At 42.4% G+C, this 17608-nt stretch overlaps 2 protein-coding genes across 2 annotated transcripts in view; both read right to left on the reverse strand.

Annotated features, from left to right (window-relative positions):
• Nucleotides 1-3142: 3142 nt before the first annotated feature.
• LOC128597394 (putative olfactory receptor 10J6) overlaps nt 3143-17608 on the reverse strand; it is a 116417-nt gene continuing 101951 nt past the window's right edge. Inside the window, exon 2 of the mRNA XM_053607748.1 lies at nt 3143-4073. Within this exon, the coding sequence (XP_053463723.1) occupies nt 3143-4073 (931 nt within the window). The remainder of the gene's footprint in view (nt 4074-17608) is intronic.
• On the reverse strand, nt 15349-16407 carry LOC128597402 (serum amyloid P-component-like). The gene is made up of 2 exons (XM_053607756.1): nt 16256-16407; nt 15349-16141 (listed from the first exon to the last, which is right to left on the reverse strand). Exons 1-2 carry the CDS (start codon nt 16317-16319, stop codon nt 15534-15536), a joined length of 672 nt encoding a protein of 223 aa, XP_053463731.1. The 5' UTR covers nt 16320-16407; the 3' UTR covers nt 15349-15533.

The raw sequence follows: 17608 nt of genomic DNA on the forward strand, positions 1-17608 counted from the left end.
TTCTTGGTAACTCCCTGACCTTTTGTGAAAACCTTAACTGCTTTTGCTTCTGTGTTGCTAAGGGACTAATCAGTGCAAATGACTAAATTAATACTGGGGCCAAGAGAGGACTTTAAACAACAGAGCAGTTGGCCTGCAGAAGATCCATGGCAGGAGGAAAAACAGACCCAAGTGACTCTGTCACTGCGGATTTGTTTATGACTGTGTTTGTTTTTCTGCGAGGGCCACTTGCCCTCAGAAAAAACAGGAAAAAAAAAACAACATAGCAAGTGCTATGGTTTGAGTGCCTGTGTCTCTGCCAAAATTTATGCTGGAACTTAAACCCCAGTATGATAGCATTAAGAGGCAGGACCTTTGGGAAGTGATTAAGCCATGAAGACGGAGATCTTATCAATGGTATTAGACATTAGAAAAGGGCTGAAGGGAACTAGCTAGACCTCTTTTGGTCCCTTGACTTTTTTGGTATGGGAGGACACAGCACTGTCCCCTCTGGAAAATGCAGCAACAGAGTGCCAACTTGGAAGCACTCATGGTCCTCACCAGATACCAAGCCTAGAACTGTGAGAAATAAATTTCTAATGCTTATAAAAAATTCAGCCTATGGTATTTTGTTAAAGCAGCACGAATGAAGACAAGAGATGTGTCTGACTGGTGAAGACGTGCCAGGAAGTGCGAGCACAGTGCTTTGCTCATAGTGGGCATCAACCACTAACTGGAGGGTTACTGGGTGCCTGTTCTCCTGAGCCCTGTTCTGGGGAAGGGATGTGATAATGAAAAAAGCAATTCCTGGTCCCAATATGCTTGTCATTCAGTGGCAATGGAAGCACAGAGAGGAAAAAAATGTTATGCTCATATAATTTCCCACAAAGAACTTTAGAAACACACAAGACAAAATAACAAATGGCCTGGGTGGGAGTGAGGTAAATGATGTCTCTGAAAACAACCTAAAGTAGCATTCATTACTAGATGCGAGTCTGAACACAAAAAATAGGCAGGGGGCTAAAAACTACTGTTGAGGACCAGTGAGGCAGAATTATAAACGTTATATTCATAAAAAGGTTCTGATGGGTGCAGAGTGAAGATCTGAAACTTAGGTCTTCTGACTCTAGATCTCCATTCTTTCCACAACATATTGAAACATATTACCCCCCAAATCACAAGCACATGTATTTATTTTAAAAAATTTGGACACACAGTTGAGCCTCTGTAGGCAACAGAACTGGAGAGGAGAGGTTACTCCTTCAAGGTCTATGATTCATTTTTTCTACTGTCTCTTGGGCCCAGCTCTGATATTTCCCTTCTGATGACACAAGTGGCTTATGGTATGTTTGCTGTTGGAGGTGTTTAGATGTAGATATAATACTGGAGAAACTTTCCGTCCTTCATCTCTGGACTGATGAAAGTGTGGTTGTGTGGAATTGTAGAAAGGGGGAAATGGGCAGAGGGCGGTAACCACCGGCACTGGCATAGCTTAAAGCAGGTTTGATCACTGCTCACTTTCCTATCATTGCTCCTGTTGCCTCGCTTCCCTTCCTTATACAAAAGGACAGTTCTGGGAACATACAAGCAGTTACTAGCCACATATAATTGAAGAGGGTGGGTTACAATCAGCAGTGTAGGTGGTCTTGACGGCAGTAGGAGGGATTCTTTTATTCTGCCAGGAGAGAAGCTCCCAGCCTGCAGCCAGGCTGTCCCTACTAGTCAGGAGATGCCATCATTAGGTGCTACAGGGTAAGAATTCTCAGTGGGCTGACCCTAGAGCGTGGTTGGCAAGGACCTCACAGCATGTTCACGACTCTCAAACTCAGCTTTGGATCTCCCCAAACCTTCTATGGGAAGCTTCGTTTTTATGATGCAGAAATTGCAAAAGCACAGGACATAAATTAGGAAAATGTAGCCAGATCTTGAAAGAAGTCTAGTCTTCCAAAGTTAGAAAGGAGTAAAGATACTCCTTTCCTTAGAAGAGCTCCATGGGATGTTACCTCTTCCTTCTTAGTGGAGGGAAAAGGAAATCACTTCCTTAAAAAAAAGAAAGAAAGAAAGAAAGAGACAAATGACATTAGGAATGAAAAGAGAAACATTCTTAATAGAAAATGTTTTATTAAGAGGAGGCACACAACAGAAGAATTTTAAACCCTGCCTATTATCACCTATCACCCATCACCCAAGGTAGCAGTATAGAATGTCTGGGCATGAAACCAGAAAAACTCCCTGGAAGCTCGGGGGGAAACAATGGTTTCCTCAAGGGAGGTCTAGTAGAGAAAATAATATTTTTTTCTTTTTAGGCTTTTTTGATGAATGATTAAACAATTATACCTCTGAACTACTCCTGACTGCTGGCACTGTTCGTTGTGCTCTATTTTTTCCTTTTCTTTATGATATTATCCAGGAGGTGCCATGGTGTGTGCAAATGAAGAATACTTTTATGGTTCTCATTCTAGATAGAGCACAGATCTTTTTGACAAACTCATTTTTTTCTTCATAGTTATTAGAGAGAAGTTGATCCCACAGAGAGAACAAGTAACCAGAGAAAATGGACTAGCATGCTCAGATTGGAGAAGTGAGTTATGCATGACCTATGGCCATGACCAGCTCTCAGAAGACCATAGTGGATGAAAGCAAAAGCTTTCCCATACACTGAATAATAAAGGACTCACCAGTGTTTTTCAACTTTAATGTTGTCTTAAATTTTTAAATTCAGTACACAATTCTCACCTTTCCCTCAAGATTCTGATGTAGATTTCTTTTAGAAGAACCTGTCACTAATGAGTACTCTTACTTTGCTAGGAAGATTTTGCCAAGTTTTGTTTTCTGTAGGCTGTGACAGGGTTGTTTTATTCTTTAATTTTTCGAACATAAAATAATACAAAAAAAATTAAGTAGTCTCTTGCATTCCAAAAATTTGGATATGATTTCTTAAAAATCAAGCCCATTTTCCTTGACCTCCTGCATATCTAGTTGATAATGCCTGGACAAAACCTTGAAATATGTGGAAACGAAGACTTTGCAATAAAGATGCTGATGCAAGATGTGCACATTTTGATGCAGAACTGACTGCATGGAACAGAGTTGTGAGGTTGTTTAAAGCAACGAGGACATATCATTTAGGGTCAAATGTATCTTTATAAAGAGAGTCAATATATTAAGAAGTGTTTTTGCCCACTGCTCTGCGCAGGGCATCCTTGACCTCCTTATTCCTCAGACTGTAAACAACAGGATTTAGCAGGGGAGTGATGATGGTGTAGATCACTGAGAGAAGGAGGTCTTGTTCTACAGAATTTTCTGAATTGGGCTTCAGGTAGGCAATGGAGGCACAGCCATAGTGGATAATGACCACAGTGAGGTGGGAGGCACAGGTGGCAAAGGTCTTCTTCTGGCCCTCAGCTGAGGCAATCTTGAGGATGGTAGAGATGATGAGGACATAGGAGATGAAGACCAGACCCATGGGGACCAGGATTACAAATAAACTGACAACAAAATTGATTACCTCATTGATAGTGGTATCAATACAGGATAGTTTCATGACAGGGAGGATGTCACAGAAGAAATGACCAACTACCCTGTTACAAAAGGGTAAGGTAAATATGGATGCCACTTGGACAGTTGCCATGGCCAGGCCAATACCAAAAGCTCCACACATCAGCTGAACACACACTCTATTGCTCATTATGACCGTGTATCTCAGGGGGTTGCAGATGGCCACGTAGCGGTCATACCCCATTGCTGTGAGCAGGAAGCAGTTGTTGATGGCCAAGGTAACAAAGAAGAACATTTGGATGGTACAACCTGCCAGGGAGATGGGCTGGTTCTGGGCTATGAGGCTGGAGAGCATCCGTGGAATGATGACTAGGGTGTACACCGTCTCTGAGCTGGCCAGTGTGCTCAGGAAGAAGTACATGGGGGTGTGGAGGTGATGGTCGATGCGGATGATGGTCACAATGATGATGTTACCAGCCAGGGTTAATGTGTACAGGATTAGAAAAACCACAAAGAGGGTGATCTGGTGTTCACGGAATCTGGAGAATCCCAGGAAAACAAACTCTGTCACCTCCGTGAGGTTCTTTCTGTGCATTCTTCAATGCAATGTGTTGGGAATCAACATGGACAAATGCCCATCATAACATAGATTCTAGAATAGGGATAGACAACAGATACAGAGTACACCAAAAGAAAAAAAGTCAAGAGCTTTTCTCTATAATCAAGAGCATGCTAGCTGACATAATATGACTACTCCCTCCTTCCCCCTTTTGTGTTTTTGCTGTGTCCTTAATTTTCCCTTAAGCATCTGGCCAAGGAATTGCCCATATGTGAGACCACAGCCCATATCTTTTCAGAGTGTCATTGTGAATGTGATATTTTTGTAGTGCGTGGAAGGGAAGCTTTTTCCTTTATGGTGTGTGTGCTATAGGGGCCCTGTCTCACGCCATCTGGCTTTGCTGTGTCACTGTCTTAGGGAAGTGCACATCGGTGTGACAAAAAAAAAATGGGGGTGACAGAGTTAGACTTATTGAGTTAGAACCAGTGTGGATAGCAGTTCAGGGGGAACAGAATAAAGTCAGGGAGAGCTGAGACTGACCTGCAGAAACACTTCAGCTGCCATGAAGATGAGATGGTCTAGGGGAGACAAACTATTGACAAACTTGACTTGTGAAAATGTTAACTAGGACTTGAGAAGTAGGGACAAGTAAACTATAGAGAGAAGGGTAAATTGTTGGAAAAGAGAGAAGAGAGATAGCAATATAACTGAAGGTTAGAAATTAAATGAAAGATAATTGATGAAATGTAGTTTATTTAGAAATGATTTTTATTTTATTTTGCTTGTGTGATTGTGTATATCCAAATTGTGCTGTAATTAGCTGTAGTATAGATTCAACTGCTGAAATGTATTCTGTTTAACTGAAATAAATGGCAATAGATGAAAAAAAGATAATTGATTTCTTTTCAGCAGAAAGAATTTTAAGAATGAAGAGATATAATATTTGGTTTAAAATTGTTTGCTAGTCTAATGAGCAAAAAACACATGAAAAATGCTCAAAATCCCTAATCATCAGGAAAATGCAAATCAAAACCACAATGATATATCACCTAACTCCAACGATAATGGCTTTTATCAAAAAGTCCCAAAACAACTGGTGCTTCTGTGGAAGCAGAGAGAAAGGGACTCTTACACCATTGGTGGGACTGCAAGCTCTTATAGCCTCTATGGAAATTAGTATGCAAATATCCTAAAAAACTAAAAATAGACCTACCATCTGATTCAGCAATCCTACTTACTGAGTAGTTAGCCAAAGGAGAAAAAGATATTTTATAAGAAAGACACTTGCACTTGAATGTTTATAGTAACACAATTCACAATTGCAAAGATATGGAAACAACCAAAGTTCCTATCAATTCATGAGTAGATTAATAAAATACGGTATATGTACATCCTGGAGTACTACTCAGCCATCAAAAGGAACAATCTGGATTGAACTGGAGATGATTCTTCTAAGTGAACAGAAAAACAAACACCACATGTACTCAATACTAAATTGGAACTGGTTAATCAATACTTTTGTGCACACGTGGAAGTGTAACTCAAAGGAATCAAGCAGGTGGGAAGAGGGTGGGGAGGTGTTGGGTAAATTCACACCTAACTGGGCATAATGCACTCATTCTGGGTGAGGGACACACTTATAGCTTTGACCTGATATGAACAAAAGCAAATTGTATAACCAAAATGTGTGTACCCCCGTAATATTCTGAAATTTTAAAAAAATTGCTTGCCAAACTATGTGGTGATGAAACTCCCCTAAGAGCCCCATGCCTTCATTTAAAGTCTCTGTAGATAAAATCTTCACTTAGGGTGTTTGGGAAGCGGAGTGAATTGGATGATGGCACAGTGCAGAACAATGCACCACGTGGAAGGGACAAAATCCAGAGTGAGGAAGAAAAACTCTTCAACAGTAATGAGTGGAAGAAAGGCCCTCTCCTGCTCAGCCTCCCCCCCTTGCAAGCACACACAATATTTCCTAGAAATTTGGTGAGGGACTCTGAGATTGCCACCGTATATCAAACGGAGATTTGAACCATTTTTACTTAAAGAGCAAGTTAATGACTGCAGGCTGGAGGATTTGGGTACATTTAGGGAACTGCCACTAGGAATGTGGGAAACATTGTGGGTGTTCTGGGACATACACCATTATGGAAAATAAGGAGGCAAACATTTCAAGTAGAAATGACTGTCACTAATAGCTAATGTAATTAATATTGAAAGCCCATTGAGATACCAATGAGATAGGCAAAGATTAAAGAGTGACAGTGCAACTGCGAACATCTCTTTAGAAAGGAAGGCGTAGAGCTATGGCTATGTATATTTAAGTTAACTAAAATTAAGGAGAATTAAAAATTCAGTTTATTAATCACGCTAGTCACATTTCAGGTGCTGAAAAGCTCCACGTGACTCTTGGCTACCATGCTGGACAGTGCAGCTGTCAGATATTTCCTTCACTGGCAAAAGTCCTGTTGGGCTGTACTGAGAGGGTGCCTCCCTGTAGGCAGACATGTGGAATACATTAACTACCAACACCAACAGCAGCTGAAAGAAGAGTAGTATGATGCGTGGCAGTATGGTTAAGAATATTTGCATGTGTGCGAAGGTTCATGAATATTTTGTACACGTGGGGAAAAAGTCTGAAAGAATATCATCTTGAGCTAACTGCTATGTTGTGGTGGGCATGAGATTGTAGGGAACCTGGACTTTTCATGTTGGTGCAATTACTGTGATGATTATGACTTTATTTATTTATTTATTCATTTTTGCTCTGGGGGAGAGTGCCACAGTATCATAGCTCACAGCAACCTCCAAACTCTCTGGCTCAAGTCATCCCCTGCCTCAGCCTCCCAAGTAGCTGGGACTACAGGTGCCCGCCACGACAGCTGGCTATTTTTTAGAGACAGGGTCTTGCTCTTGCTCTGAACTTGTGAGCTGAAGCAACCCACCTGCCTTGGCCTCTCAGAGTGCTAGGATTACAGGTGATAACTCTTCTTTTTAAAATACTTTAATTTGGGGCATACATTTATGGCTCATAAACAATTCGGAGGAGTCAAGGAGGAGGATGACTGGGAACAGATTAGATTCAACAAGGAGACTGCCAATGACCTTACTGGCCAGTAGAGTCCTGGGCTGGAAGGTCTGATTGTGTGGATTAAACAAGGAAGAATTTCATTGCTATGTAGGTGAGAACCACAGGTCTCAGGGTCTTTTTCTTCCCCTGGTGAGCCTGTGGCAGTGAGTGACAAAATATGGTTAAGGAGATAGTATGCTAGAAAACTGTGGACATGTTTGGAGTAAAGAAGAGGGAAAAAGTACAAAACTGATTTGAAGAAGGAGGAAAGGCCAGATACCCTGGTCTTTTTAACTTAGGAGCTGAAAAGTGCTTTTTTCACCCCAAATCAGCCACTCATTTGTTGTGTTTCACGTAAATATGAATTTGCCTTCTTTGAACAGTTATAGAGATATAGAGGGGATGATAATGATCCACTAGATATAAGCAAAGTGGGCCAGGTATGTGAGGAAACACAAGTAAGTTTATTGCCTATTTACACATTTGGATTGGATAGAATGGGCAATAAAAGAATATCTGAATTGCTAAGTCATGGAAAAAGCCCAAGTGCCCATTGATCCACAAATGGATTAATAAATTGTGGTATATGTACACCATGGAATATTATGCAGCCTTAAAGAATGATGGAGACTTTATTTACCTCTTTCATGTTTACATGGATGGAGCTGGAACATATTCTTTTTAGTAAAGTATCTCAAGAATGGAAGAAAAAGTATCCAATGTACTCAGCCCTACTATGAAACTAATTTATGGCTTTCATGTGAAAGCTATAACCCAGTTATTAAGAATACGGGGAAGTGGGGGGAGGATGGGTTGAGGGAGGGTGATTGGTGGGATTACACCTATGGTGTATCTTACAAGGGTACAGGTGAAACTTAGTAAATGTAGAATATAAATGTCTTAACACAATAACTGAGAAAATGCCAGGAAGTCTGTGTTAACCAGTGTGATGAAAATATGTCAAATGGTCTATAAAACCAGTGTATGGTGCCCCATGATCGCATTAATGTACACAGCTATGATTTAATAAAAAAAATAGTAACAATAGCAGCTGATAAGATAAAAACATGTTATGATTTAATAAAAAATAATTAAAAGAAAGAATATCTGGAGACAAGATATTCTTAAAACTTGGGGAAACAAACACAAAAAGAAAGGTCAGATCAAGATGTGAGACCAAGAACAGCCTCTTCAAACCAAGGCCTTTTCCATATTGCTTAGTATTTATTTGGAGGACAGGTGTGCAGCGCATGAAGGAAGGATAAAACCTGTCATGCAGGGGCGCTGTCCCTTCTATCTGGAAGCTGTCCCTTCTCCTGCCCTATCTGGGAGTTGTTCCCTTGTCCTGTCTGGGAGCTGTCCCTTCTCCTATCTGGGAGCTGTCTCTTCTATCTGGGAGCTGTCTCTTCTCCTGAGAGCTGTCCATTCTCCTATTTGAGAGCTGTCCATTCTCTTGCCCGGGAGCTGTTCCCTTCTCCCGTCTGGGAGCTGTCTATTCTCCTATCTGGGAGCTGTTCCTTCTGGCCCTTCTCCTACCTGAGAACTGTCCCTTCTCCTATTTGAGAGCTGTCCATTTGATTGCCTCGGAGCTGTCCTTTCTCCTGCCTGGGAACTGTCCCTTCTCCTGTCTGGGAGCTCAGCTGCAGGGCAGCGCTTACCACTCTGTTTAGCTAAAGCAAACAAATCAGCTTCTAAGAGCCCTGCAGTAATTGGGATTTGTCCTCCAGAGAGCACACTGTAGTGGCCAACTTTACTTCCTGGAGTAGGTCTCATCCTCTCACCCTGATTGTTCCAAGTCTTTCTCCTAACAGCATTGCTCTCCCTGAGAGTTCTATTATGTTTTTTACTGTATTTTGTTATTTATCTTTTATAGTCCCTTATAAATTAAGAGCAATTGCTTGGTAATCTCACTTTTTAATCAGTCTCTTTTTGAGAGTAAGAAGCAATCTAAAATTGTTACTGTGAGAAACTGTAGCTCAAATGTCTCTGGAAGTAAGGGAGGGAGGCTCCCATGAAGACATGGGAAATTTGGGGTGCAGGAGGCAAGCACGCTGTTAGTCCTCCTCAGCCTTCTGACAGTCTCACATAGAAGAAATCAGGGATCAAAGAGCACCATCGTTTACCTTAGGAAAGGAGAAGAGGTCACAGTGGGTATCAAGGAATCAAAGAAGTGTGTGGAATGGGCGGGTTGAGTCCACCAGCGGAGGTTGGCTGGAGTGAGTTCTCAGTGGTTAGCAGGGGTCTGCATGAACTTAAGAACTATTTTAGCAACAAATGGCCACCTACCTTTTTTCCTCCTATTGGTTGCTTTTTTTGAGTCTCTGCCCAGCAGGAGCAGCAGCCCTTCCACCTCCCTGGCCTTCTCTGCGGCTGCCCCCTAAGGGCGATTCTGTGTAAGGAACACACCAGTAGATAATCTCAAAAGCATGGCATAGAACAGAAAGGAGCTTTCAAAATGATTTATACATTCCAGAAGGATAATAACCCTGTGGGAGAGTAAAAATACTGAAATGTGCTCATGCATCAAAATCTTAGTCAGGAAGTCAATATTCCTACTAGAGGAAAAAGAAAAATAAAGTGGAGAGGAAAACACAATTTGAGGATATAAAGGAAATACCATTGGCAAAGGGAAGTAATTATTATAAAAACCATGAATGCCCGATATTTTCCAATATTTATAAGCAGAATTAATGCCTGGAAACAATTTATGTTTTAAGAAATTGAAATATGCAAGGCAGGCTAAGCCTCTGTAATCTATTTTCTGTGTAAAGGAATTGGGCAGATTAAAAAAATGAAGATAATGCATTTTTGCCAGAGTTTCTTTTCCTCTTCTTTTCTCTCCCTTTCCTGTCTTTTTTAAATAAATAAAATAAATCTAAGGAATCAGGGATGAAGGTAATGACTTTTCCAGAAACTGATAACTGCAACAAGAATTCAAATAAACAGAGTCACAAGTTTTCCTTGGGACTGAAGCCTCGCCCCACCTTCTTGGAGGGGAATCTCTCTGTGTTCGTTTTGGTCTTAGAACATGCCAGGTGATTGTGACTTATTTATCGAAGATTCTTGCAGTTCATTTTTTGAGAAAAAGAAATAACAGCATTTTGGTGTCTTTCAAAGCTTAACCTTGTTAGTTCTAGGGTAGACTTATTAGATTATTAGAACACTTACATTTCACCGGATTCTGGCGGAAGCACAAGGCGATGTTCACACTGGGTCCCTCTGGCCCTGTTGGCATCACCTTTAGAAAAGCTGTCCCCTTAAACTCTGTGATTAGGAAGAGAGTCTCAGAGGAGAAGTACTGTTGGTTAGCTCCTGTCTCTTGAGTTAATTTGCCAGGAGACTTACCATGTCTCCCATGGGTCTGCGTGGAAGTAGAATCCAGAAATGAGCCAGGGGATCTCATTACAAGGGGATCACACCAGGCACACTGGGCAAGTTCGGTCTCACATGGCCTGCTACTTATTTTCCATCCCAGGAAAAAATAGCTTAGCTCTGTTGAAGATGTGTGGGATGTCACATTGCCCCTCCTTTCGTTCTTCTGAATCCCTGTTACTGTTTTGTCCTTAGTCACTGTGAGTGAAAACTCATCTCTGTGGAAGTGAAAAGTGTGTCTCTCTGTGTGTACTGAAAGAGCTTGCCTCATTTGCCTCATGAGCCGGGGCATGCATGGGTTTCACTAGGTAAGAATTAGGTTTGGGGACAGGGACTGAAAATGGTATTTCTTCTTATTTGTAGGAATATGCCAAGAAATTGAGGCAGACGATTAAAGTTTTAGGTAATCATTCTTGTCTGCACTCTCATTATCATCTTAGCTAACAATCACAGAACATCGTGCCAAAGCACTGTGCCAGGTCACGGACTGAGTGGGTGCTTCATGTGCACTGGCACATTGAATCCTGGCTGGAACCCCGAGGGGCCACAGTGAGAAGCTGCAGGAGCAGCTAGAGGTCTGGGCAAAGGACCTCATGTTTGCCTTTGGGTCTCCGTTGGTGTGAACACAGAGGTAGGAACCCTTCCCAGACCATGAGGCTCAGAGCTGTGCATGGGTAGTGTGAGATCAGCTTTGCTTCCAGATCCTGTGGTTTACGAGACATGAGGCATAGGCCTCTGCCGCTGCTCAGAGTGCACAGAGGCCCCCAAGCAGCACCCATGTTGAAGCAGAGAAGAGTGTCCACAGCCAGACTAAATGAAGTCAAAAATTCTGGCACACAAATGGAGTTTAGTATATAACCTAATCAGCAATTTAGTCTGGTCCAGGTAAGGATTAAAGGTAACTCGGCTCAGGTCCAGTGTTCCTTCTGTTCTTCAGTGATCTTGGACACCTACTCCCTCTAAGTCTCAGGAATATCTAAAGAGTCTCCATGTTTCTTTCCAAATGTGACTACACATACTCTCTAGTGCAGATGAGGTAAATATTTTCCATTCTCACCCCAGTGCAAGTCTCAGCTAAGACCCCAAACTAAGAAACCTGGTTGCTTTAACCTTAGACTTTTACCCAGAGTCTCCCACATAAAACCCCTGCAGAACTAACAGCAAGCCCTGTCATCCTGAAAGTCCCTGTGGGCTTCTTTGGTAAAAGCAGCACCCAAATGCTCCTAGTTGTATTTAGGGAGTTACACAAATAAAAACCAGATCATTGGCTCCGTGCCTGTAGCTCAGCAGCTAGGGCGCCAGCCACATATACCAGAGCTGGCAGGTTCAAATCCAGCTGGGGCCTGCCAAATAACAATGACAACTGCAACCAAAAAATAGCTGGGTGTTGTGGCAGGCACCTGTAGTCCCAGCTACTTGGGAGGCTGAGGCAAGAGAATCGTTAAGCCCAAGAGTTGGAGATTGCTGTGAGCTGTGATGCCACAGCACTTTACCAAGGGTAACATAGTGAGTCTGTGTCTCAAACAAACAAACAAACAACCCCCCCCATATAATTATTTGTACAAGATAGAAGCTCAAGAATCGTGTTTTATATTATAGATGACTCCTTATTCTAGCTATGCTCTGTACATCTTGCACACCACTTATTCCTAGGCTCTACCAGCTTTCGTGACAAATATGGGAAAAGTGGCAATTATCAAAGCCATTCCTGGGTCACTACCCAACTGTGTTCTTGGGTTATCATGCCTTCCGGGTCTTTCCATGTCCTTGTGGATTCTGAGTCACTTAAGTAGTTTCCTCTGTGACTTTGCTGCTTTCTTTGTTGTGACAACCACTGTATCTGAGAAAAATACCCAAATCAAGTTATCAGAAATACCATTTCTATTTTAAGCGATGTTCAGATGAACTCTCCGTTATTTGTTTTTTAATGAGTCATTGATATGATAGATACTAGACAATAAAAATAGCATGCACGGATCCACTCAAATGAAGAAATTACAAAGGAAAGGATTCAGAGCCAGCTTCATGAGTCTTGTATGTCTTGGCCAGAACAAGGGGTACAGATTAGACGGAATGTGGAAATAGGAAAGAACTTCTCCAAAGAGCTGTTGCTTTGCTGCTGATGCTGCTTGGAGGGAGTAGTGGGTTATGTTCCTTCCGTCTTGATAAGATAATTGTTGGTCTTCCCGTTTTCTTCACCTCAAGCCCAGTGTGGGGACGTCCATGGAATCACTCAGAAAGCTTAAAATATGCTCCTTGCTAGTGGGGGACTCGAGAAAGGACTTGAGAAAGCTACAACCACTGTAGGAGCAGCAAAGTGTGGTCTGTGTTAAGATCACCCTGATGTCCAGGATTTATAGAGATGAAGGATGTAGGAGTGTTTCTTTTGAATGAAACATGAGCCACATAGAAACAGCTGACATGTAGTCCTCTTGGATTCTGTCCAAAAGAGCCATCTTGAAGGACAGAGGGTTCAGAAGAGCAGAAAAGTGAACACTGGATCCCAAGATAATATGCAAGAAATTACAAATGATCACCAAGAATCAAAGATACCTCTCACTCAGGTGGGGTTGGAAGGGGAGTGTGCCATTGACCTGCGATAGAAAGAGGACCCCTGTGAGGGATGGATTGTAACATAGGCTGATCCATACTTAGGTGACACAGATTTATTAAAATATTAATTAGAAAAAAGCAAACACAATGATTGCTTAACTTATTCTTATATTTTTGGTGTCTGGCAAAGTGCCTGACGTGATAGTCATTCAATATATAGCTGAATGAATGGATGATACGCTGGCTTCATTTCTAAAACTTGTTTTAGGTTCCTTGGCAAAGGGACTCATAAATGTTAGTGCAAACAACATGTTGTTAGTGGGAATATCTGTTCTACAAGAATAGATAGGTCTTTCTAGTACAAGTTTCCGGAATGATGGTTAATATTAAGGAAGCATAAAACAAGTCCTAACTTAGGAGACAAAAATTGGAAACTAATACCCTCATTACTAAAATCCCTGCCTAACCAATGTGATGTTCTAAATGGTTTCCACCTGTCTTAGTCCATTTTGTGTTGCTGTAAAAAATTTCCTGAGATTTGGGTAATTTGTAAAGAAAAGAGGATGTATCAATCACGTGAAAGAAAAAAGCCAATCTGTGGTGTGGAGAACCCCATCATCCTTTCCATTCTGTCCCCACAGGAGTTAAAACAGGATATTAGACACAAATTCCTTTGATTTTTCCAGTGCAGATGTCCTCTGGAAATGTTCGAGAACATTTTGATAAGGTATAAGATTAATTCATGCACTGTACCATCTGGAACAATACTTACTCAACTTGAAAAAATATATACAGAAAAGAGGTTTATTTAGCTGACAGTTTTGAAGGCCGAGAAGTTTAAAGACATGCCCTTGGCACCTGACGGGGCTTTCGCGCTGTGTTGTAACACGGCAGAGAAGGTCGATGGGAAGTGAGTGTATGCAAAGAGAGAGAAACCCGAGAGGTGTCCTGGCTTTGCAACAACCCACTCTGGCGGGAACGAATCCATGCGTGTAAATTAATGCAGTCTCGCGAGAGTGAACGCTCGCCACTGCGAGAATGGTGCTGAGGTCTGGGGTGGGGTCTGCCCCGGCAGCCCAGGCTCCTCCCGCGAGGCCCCACCTCTCAACGCCGCCATGCCGAGAATCCAATGTCAGCATGGACTTCCGTGAGGGCAAACATAACCAAACCACAGCCCGGTCTCCCCAGACTTGAGGTTGAATGTCCTTACAAAGCCGCTGCTCCTCCACTTAAGTTCCTCAGCGAATCTCAGGGGCTCTCTGCCCCTCCCTGCCTCGCCCCCAGGGCCCCACGTGGAGTTCCCAGGCTCTGTCTGACTTTGATCTGGCGCCTGCCCCTCTACCCTCTCTGGGCGAATGGCCTCATGAGTAATCATGAGTAATGGCCTTTGACTAATTATTTTGGTTATCATTCTGAAACTGTTCTGGATGTGATTTGTCTGATATCTCTGACTATTCATTAGCGGTGGAAAAGACCCGCTGGAGTCTCTGTTTCTCTGGAGAGGCCACTGATATCTGCTGAGGGTGTACCAGGCGCTGCGCTCCGTGCTTTTCATATTGACAAAAATAACGACTGGCGATAACTTCAGACAGTGTTGTAATAATTAGGAAACCACCAGCTGTACTGAGAGTTACATAGAGAGCACTATTCCAAGTATTCAGTGTGTTCTCCAAGTGTCCATTTCAGAGGGAGAAAGTGGAACCTGGGCGTGGAGGTCAACGTCACATCTAGAAGTTTAAATTCTATTCTGAAGTGGAGCTTCATGGAAGGTCTTTAAAGACCCCTCCTGTGAACAATATTCAAAATATAACATTTTCTTGATGACATCAGGGCAGCAGTATGAAAATCAAGCACTGTACAGCACCACTGAGATTTTTGAGGTATAAAGGCATGTTTGTGTTCACAGAAAATGATCCCTGTCTCTCATATATTTTTAGTTTTTATTCCTACTTCTAGTTTTTTTTTTTTCTTCCTGTCTCATTACTTACTGTCAGGTTCTCAACTGTTACTTACTTATTTCATTATAGTTGTTTCTCTGGTGCAACCTCAGACCTTTCTTTTTTGATTGATTTGTAGCTGGGAAAAATAAAGAAGAATTTTGGTTGCAATGCTACACCTACTTTGAATTATTACTAAGATGATTGTTAGTCTCTTGTAAGTGTTGCTACTGTCCACCCATTGAGTTTTCTGGCTTTGTGATCTATCTTTCTAGTTGCTTAAAGGTTTCTTTCCCCATGTTTACAAGCTGATTTTTTTCCTGGATAACAAAACTCCAATTACCGAATAAATAGATGCAGGAGAAGGTGCATGGGATTATAACAACTATTAGACAAAGGTGGGTGCCATAACACAGTATTTATTTATTTATTTATTTATTTTTGCACACATGGTTGTAGAAAATTCAAAGAGGAAAGAGCTACAGCTGTAGGGACTGGTGTCCAGTTGCTCTGAGATCTCTTAGATGTTGACCTTTTCATTTTCAAGAGCTCTTGTTTCAAGATATCAGACCCACACGAGAGGTTTGACGATCACATATCCTTTTATTTGATGGTTCAGAGCTCGCCAGTTCAGGACATTAGGATTGATGGGGGAACCCTGATAAATTAACTGGATCTCTTCTGGGGACAGCACAGAGTCCCACATGTACAGATCCCCAATCTCTCCCACAAAGGACTGGCTCTTATCAAACCCAGCCCCATAGTTGTCCTGCTCCTGCCCCAGGACGATCTTGGGGTGCGCTCCCACAGAGTAACCCTGCTTCAGACCCTTTTTCACTAATGGCCTTCCATTGACCCAAAATTCAGCAATGCCTGAGGCAGACTCCCAGGTAACACAGATGTGCACTGGCTCTGGGAACTCTTCAATAACTTTCCACATCACACCGCTTCTCCCAATGTATAAACTGTACTCTCCAATTCGTTCTTTATAAATTAGTAGCTCATTATCCTTGCCATGGGTATTATAGGAGAAGAGGCTATAACCACGGGAAAGGTCACTAAAAGCTCGAAAACACAAGGTGAAGTTCTGCAGAGGTTTCTCCAGCTGTGCAATCAAGCTCACATGGTTGGTAGAAGATTCTCTAGGGAACACAAACACTTTCCCACTGAGGTCTGTGGGATAAAGAAAGAAAGAAAATGAACTTCACCACAAAGGCAGGGAAAAATATCCCAGTTTCAACCTCTTTGCTCACGTGATGCTCCTTCACTATCCCCTGACTGCCCTACCTGTCTTAGCAAAGGCTTCCAGGAGGCTGGTGAGGATGGAGACCCAGAGCAGCAGCTTGTTCATGTTCCTGGCCTGGGGCTGCTACAGCAGCTGAGTGGCTGGGGTTGGGCAGCAGGCAGCACAGTGTCTGTCCCAGCTTCCGAGAGTCATGCTGTGAACCTCAGCTCTTCAGGGTTTATATGCACCTGGGGAGAAGATGGGGGTGGGAAGCACCAATGATGTGTGAGTGATTTTCCAGGCCTGCCCCTGGTGCTGGCAACCAGAGCTGCTGATGGGGAGGGCTAGTGAGGGTCTGGGCTGGAAAATCAATGGGAGTTACTTATTAGACACCAGCTAAGAGCTCCAACTCCTGGGACCCAGAATCTGCTGCTGGGAAGAGAGTGGTGCAGGCTATAGGCTGTGGATAGGATGTGGCTGTGCAGAGGTCCCTCTGTCTGCTGCTCTGTGCTCTGCTGAGCCACGTGGAGGGTTCCCCTGAGCTCAGGGCTCTCATGGGCTGTCGGTCCATGGCCTTTCTTTTCTTTCATAGTTCTGTGGACTAGTCTTCTGTTTGTTTTCAGGACATTCTGGGATTCTGCTTTCTGCTGAAAACCCTAAAAATTCCCCGTAAGTTACTATTGAGTAACACATCAGGCATTGCTAGGGGAAAGAGAGAATTGGAATATAAACTTACTGACTCCCTGAAGCTTCATATTTTCTGCTACTATTATTTAGGTACTTTTCTTTTGCATCTCATGATGCTTCCCTATCCTAGATTTTCCCATTTCTCATTATGACTTGTTTTTCTGGAGAGCTACCCACTACCTATCAAGACATCGGCATCTCCTCTGAGTCCCTTGCCACTGAGGGTATACCTAACCCATTTTGGTGATGACCCCATTAATAAATTATGCTCACATTTATTCATTAATTCCTGAGTATTGCACTAGGTGGTGGGGTTCAGTGGTGACTGCCCTTCACACAACTCCACGACCTCCCTCTTTATTCTCTCTGCTACTACTTAAAATGTCACACTTTTTAGCCACCACTCAAACCTGCTCTCCCTGTAAGATGTCAAACTCATGTTCCACTTTCTAGCCACATTAGTTTTCCTCTCTCTCATCCCTAAATTCTATGGCATTTTCTGTCTTGCCCTATTTGTTATTCTCTTGTTCTCTCTTTTCACAATTCACTTCAGATCTTCTGATCAGTCTTTTCAATGATAATCATGCCCACCAACGATTCACTTTCTCTACCATTTTTCAAATTATTCTTCTAATTCTCATCTCTGGAAAGTTTCTGTTCTCTTTTCCTCTTCTTCCCCCTCACCCCCCAAGCTGAATCCCAGATTGGAAAGCATAATTAGCTTGTTG

Source organism: Nycticebus coucang, chromosome 10 (assembly GCF_027406575.1).
Source record: "Nycticebus coucang isolate mNycCou1 chromosome 10, mNycCou1.pri, whole genome shotgun sequence".
Lineage (NCBI taxonomy): Eukaryota > Metazoa > Chordata > Mammalia > Primates > Lorisidae > Nycticebus > Nycticebus coucang.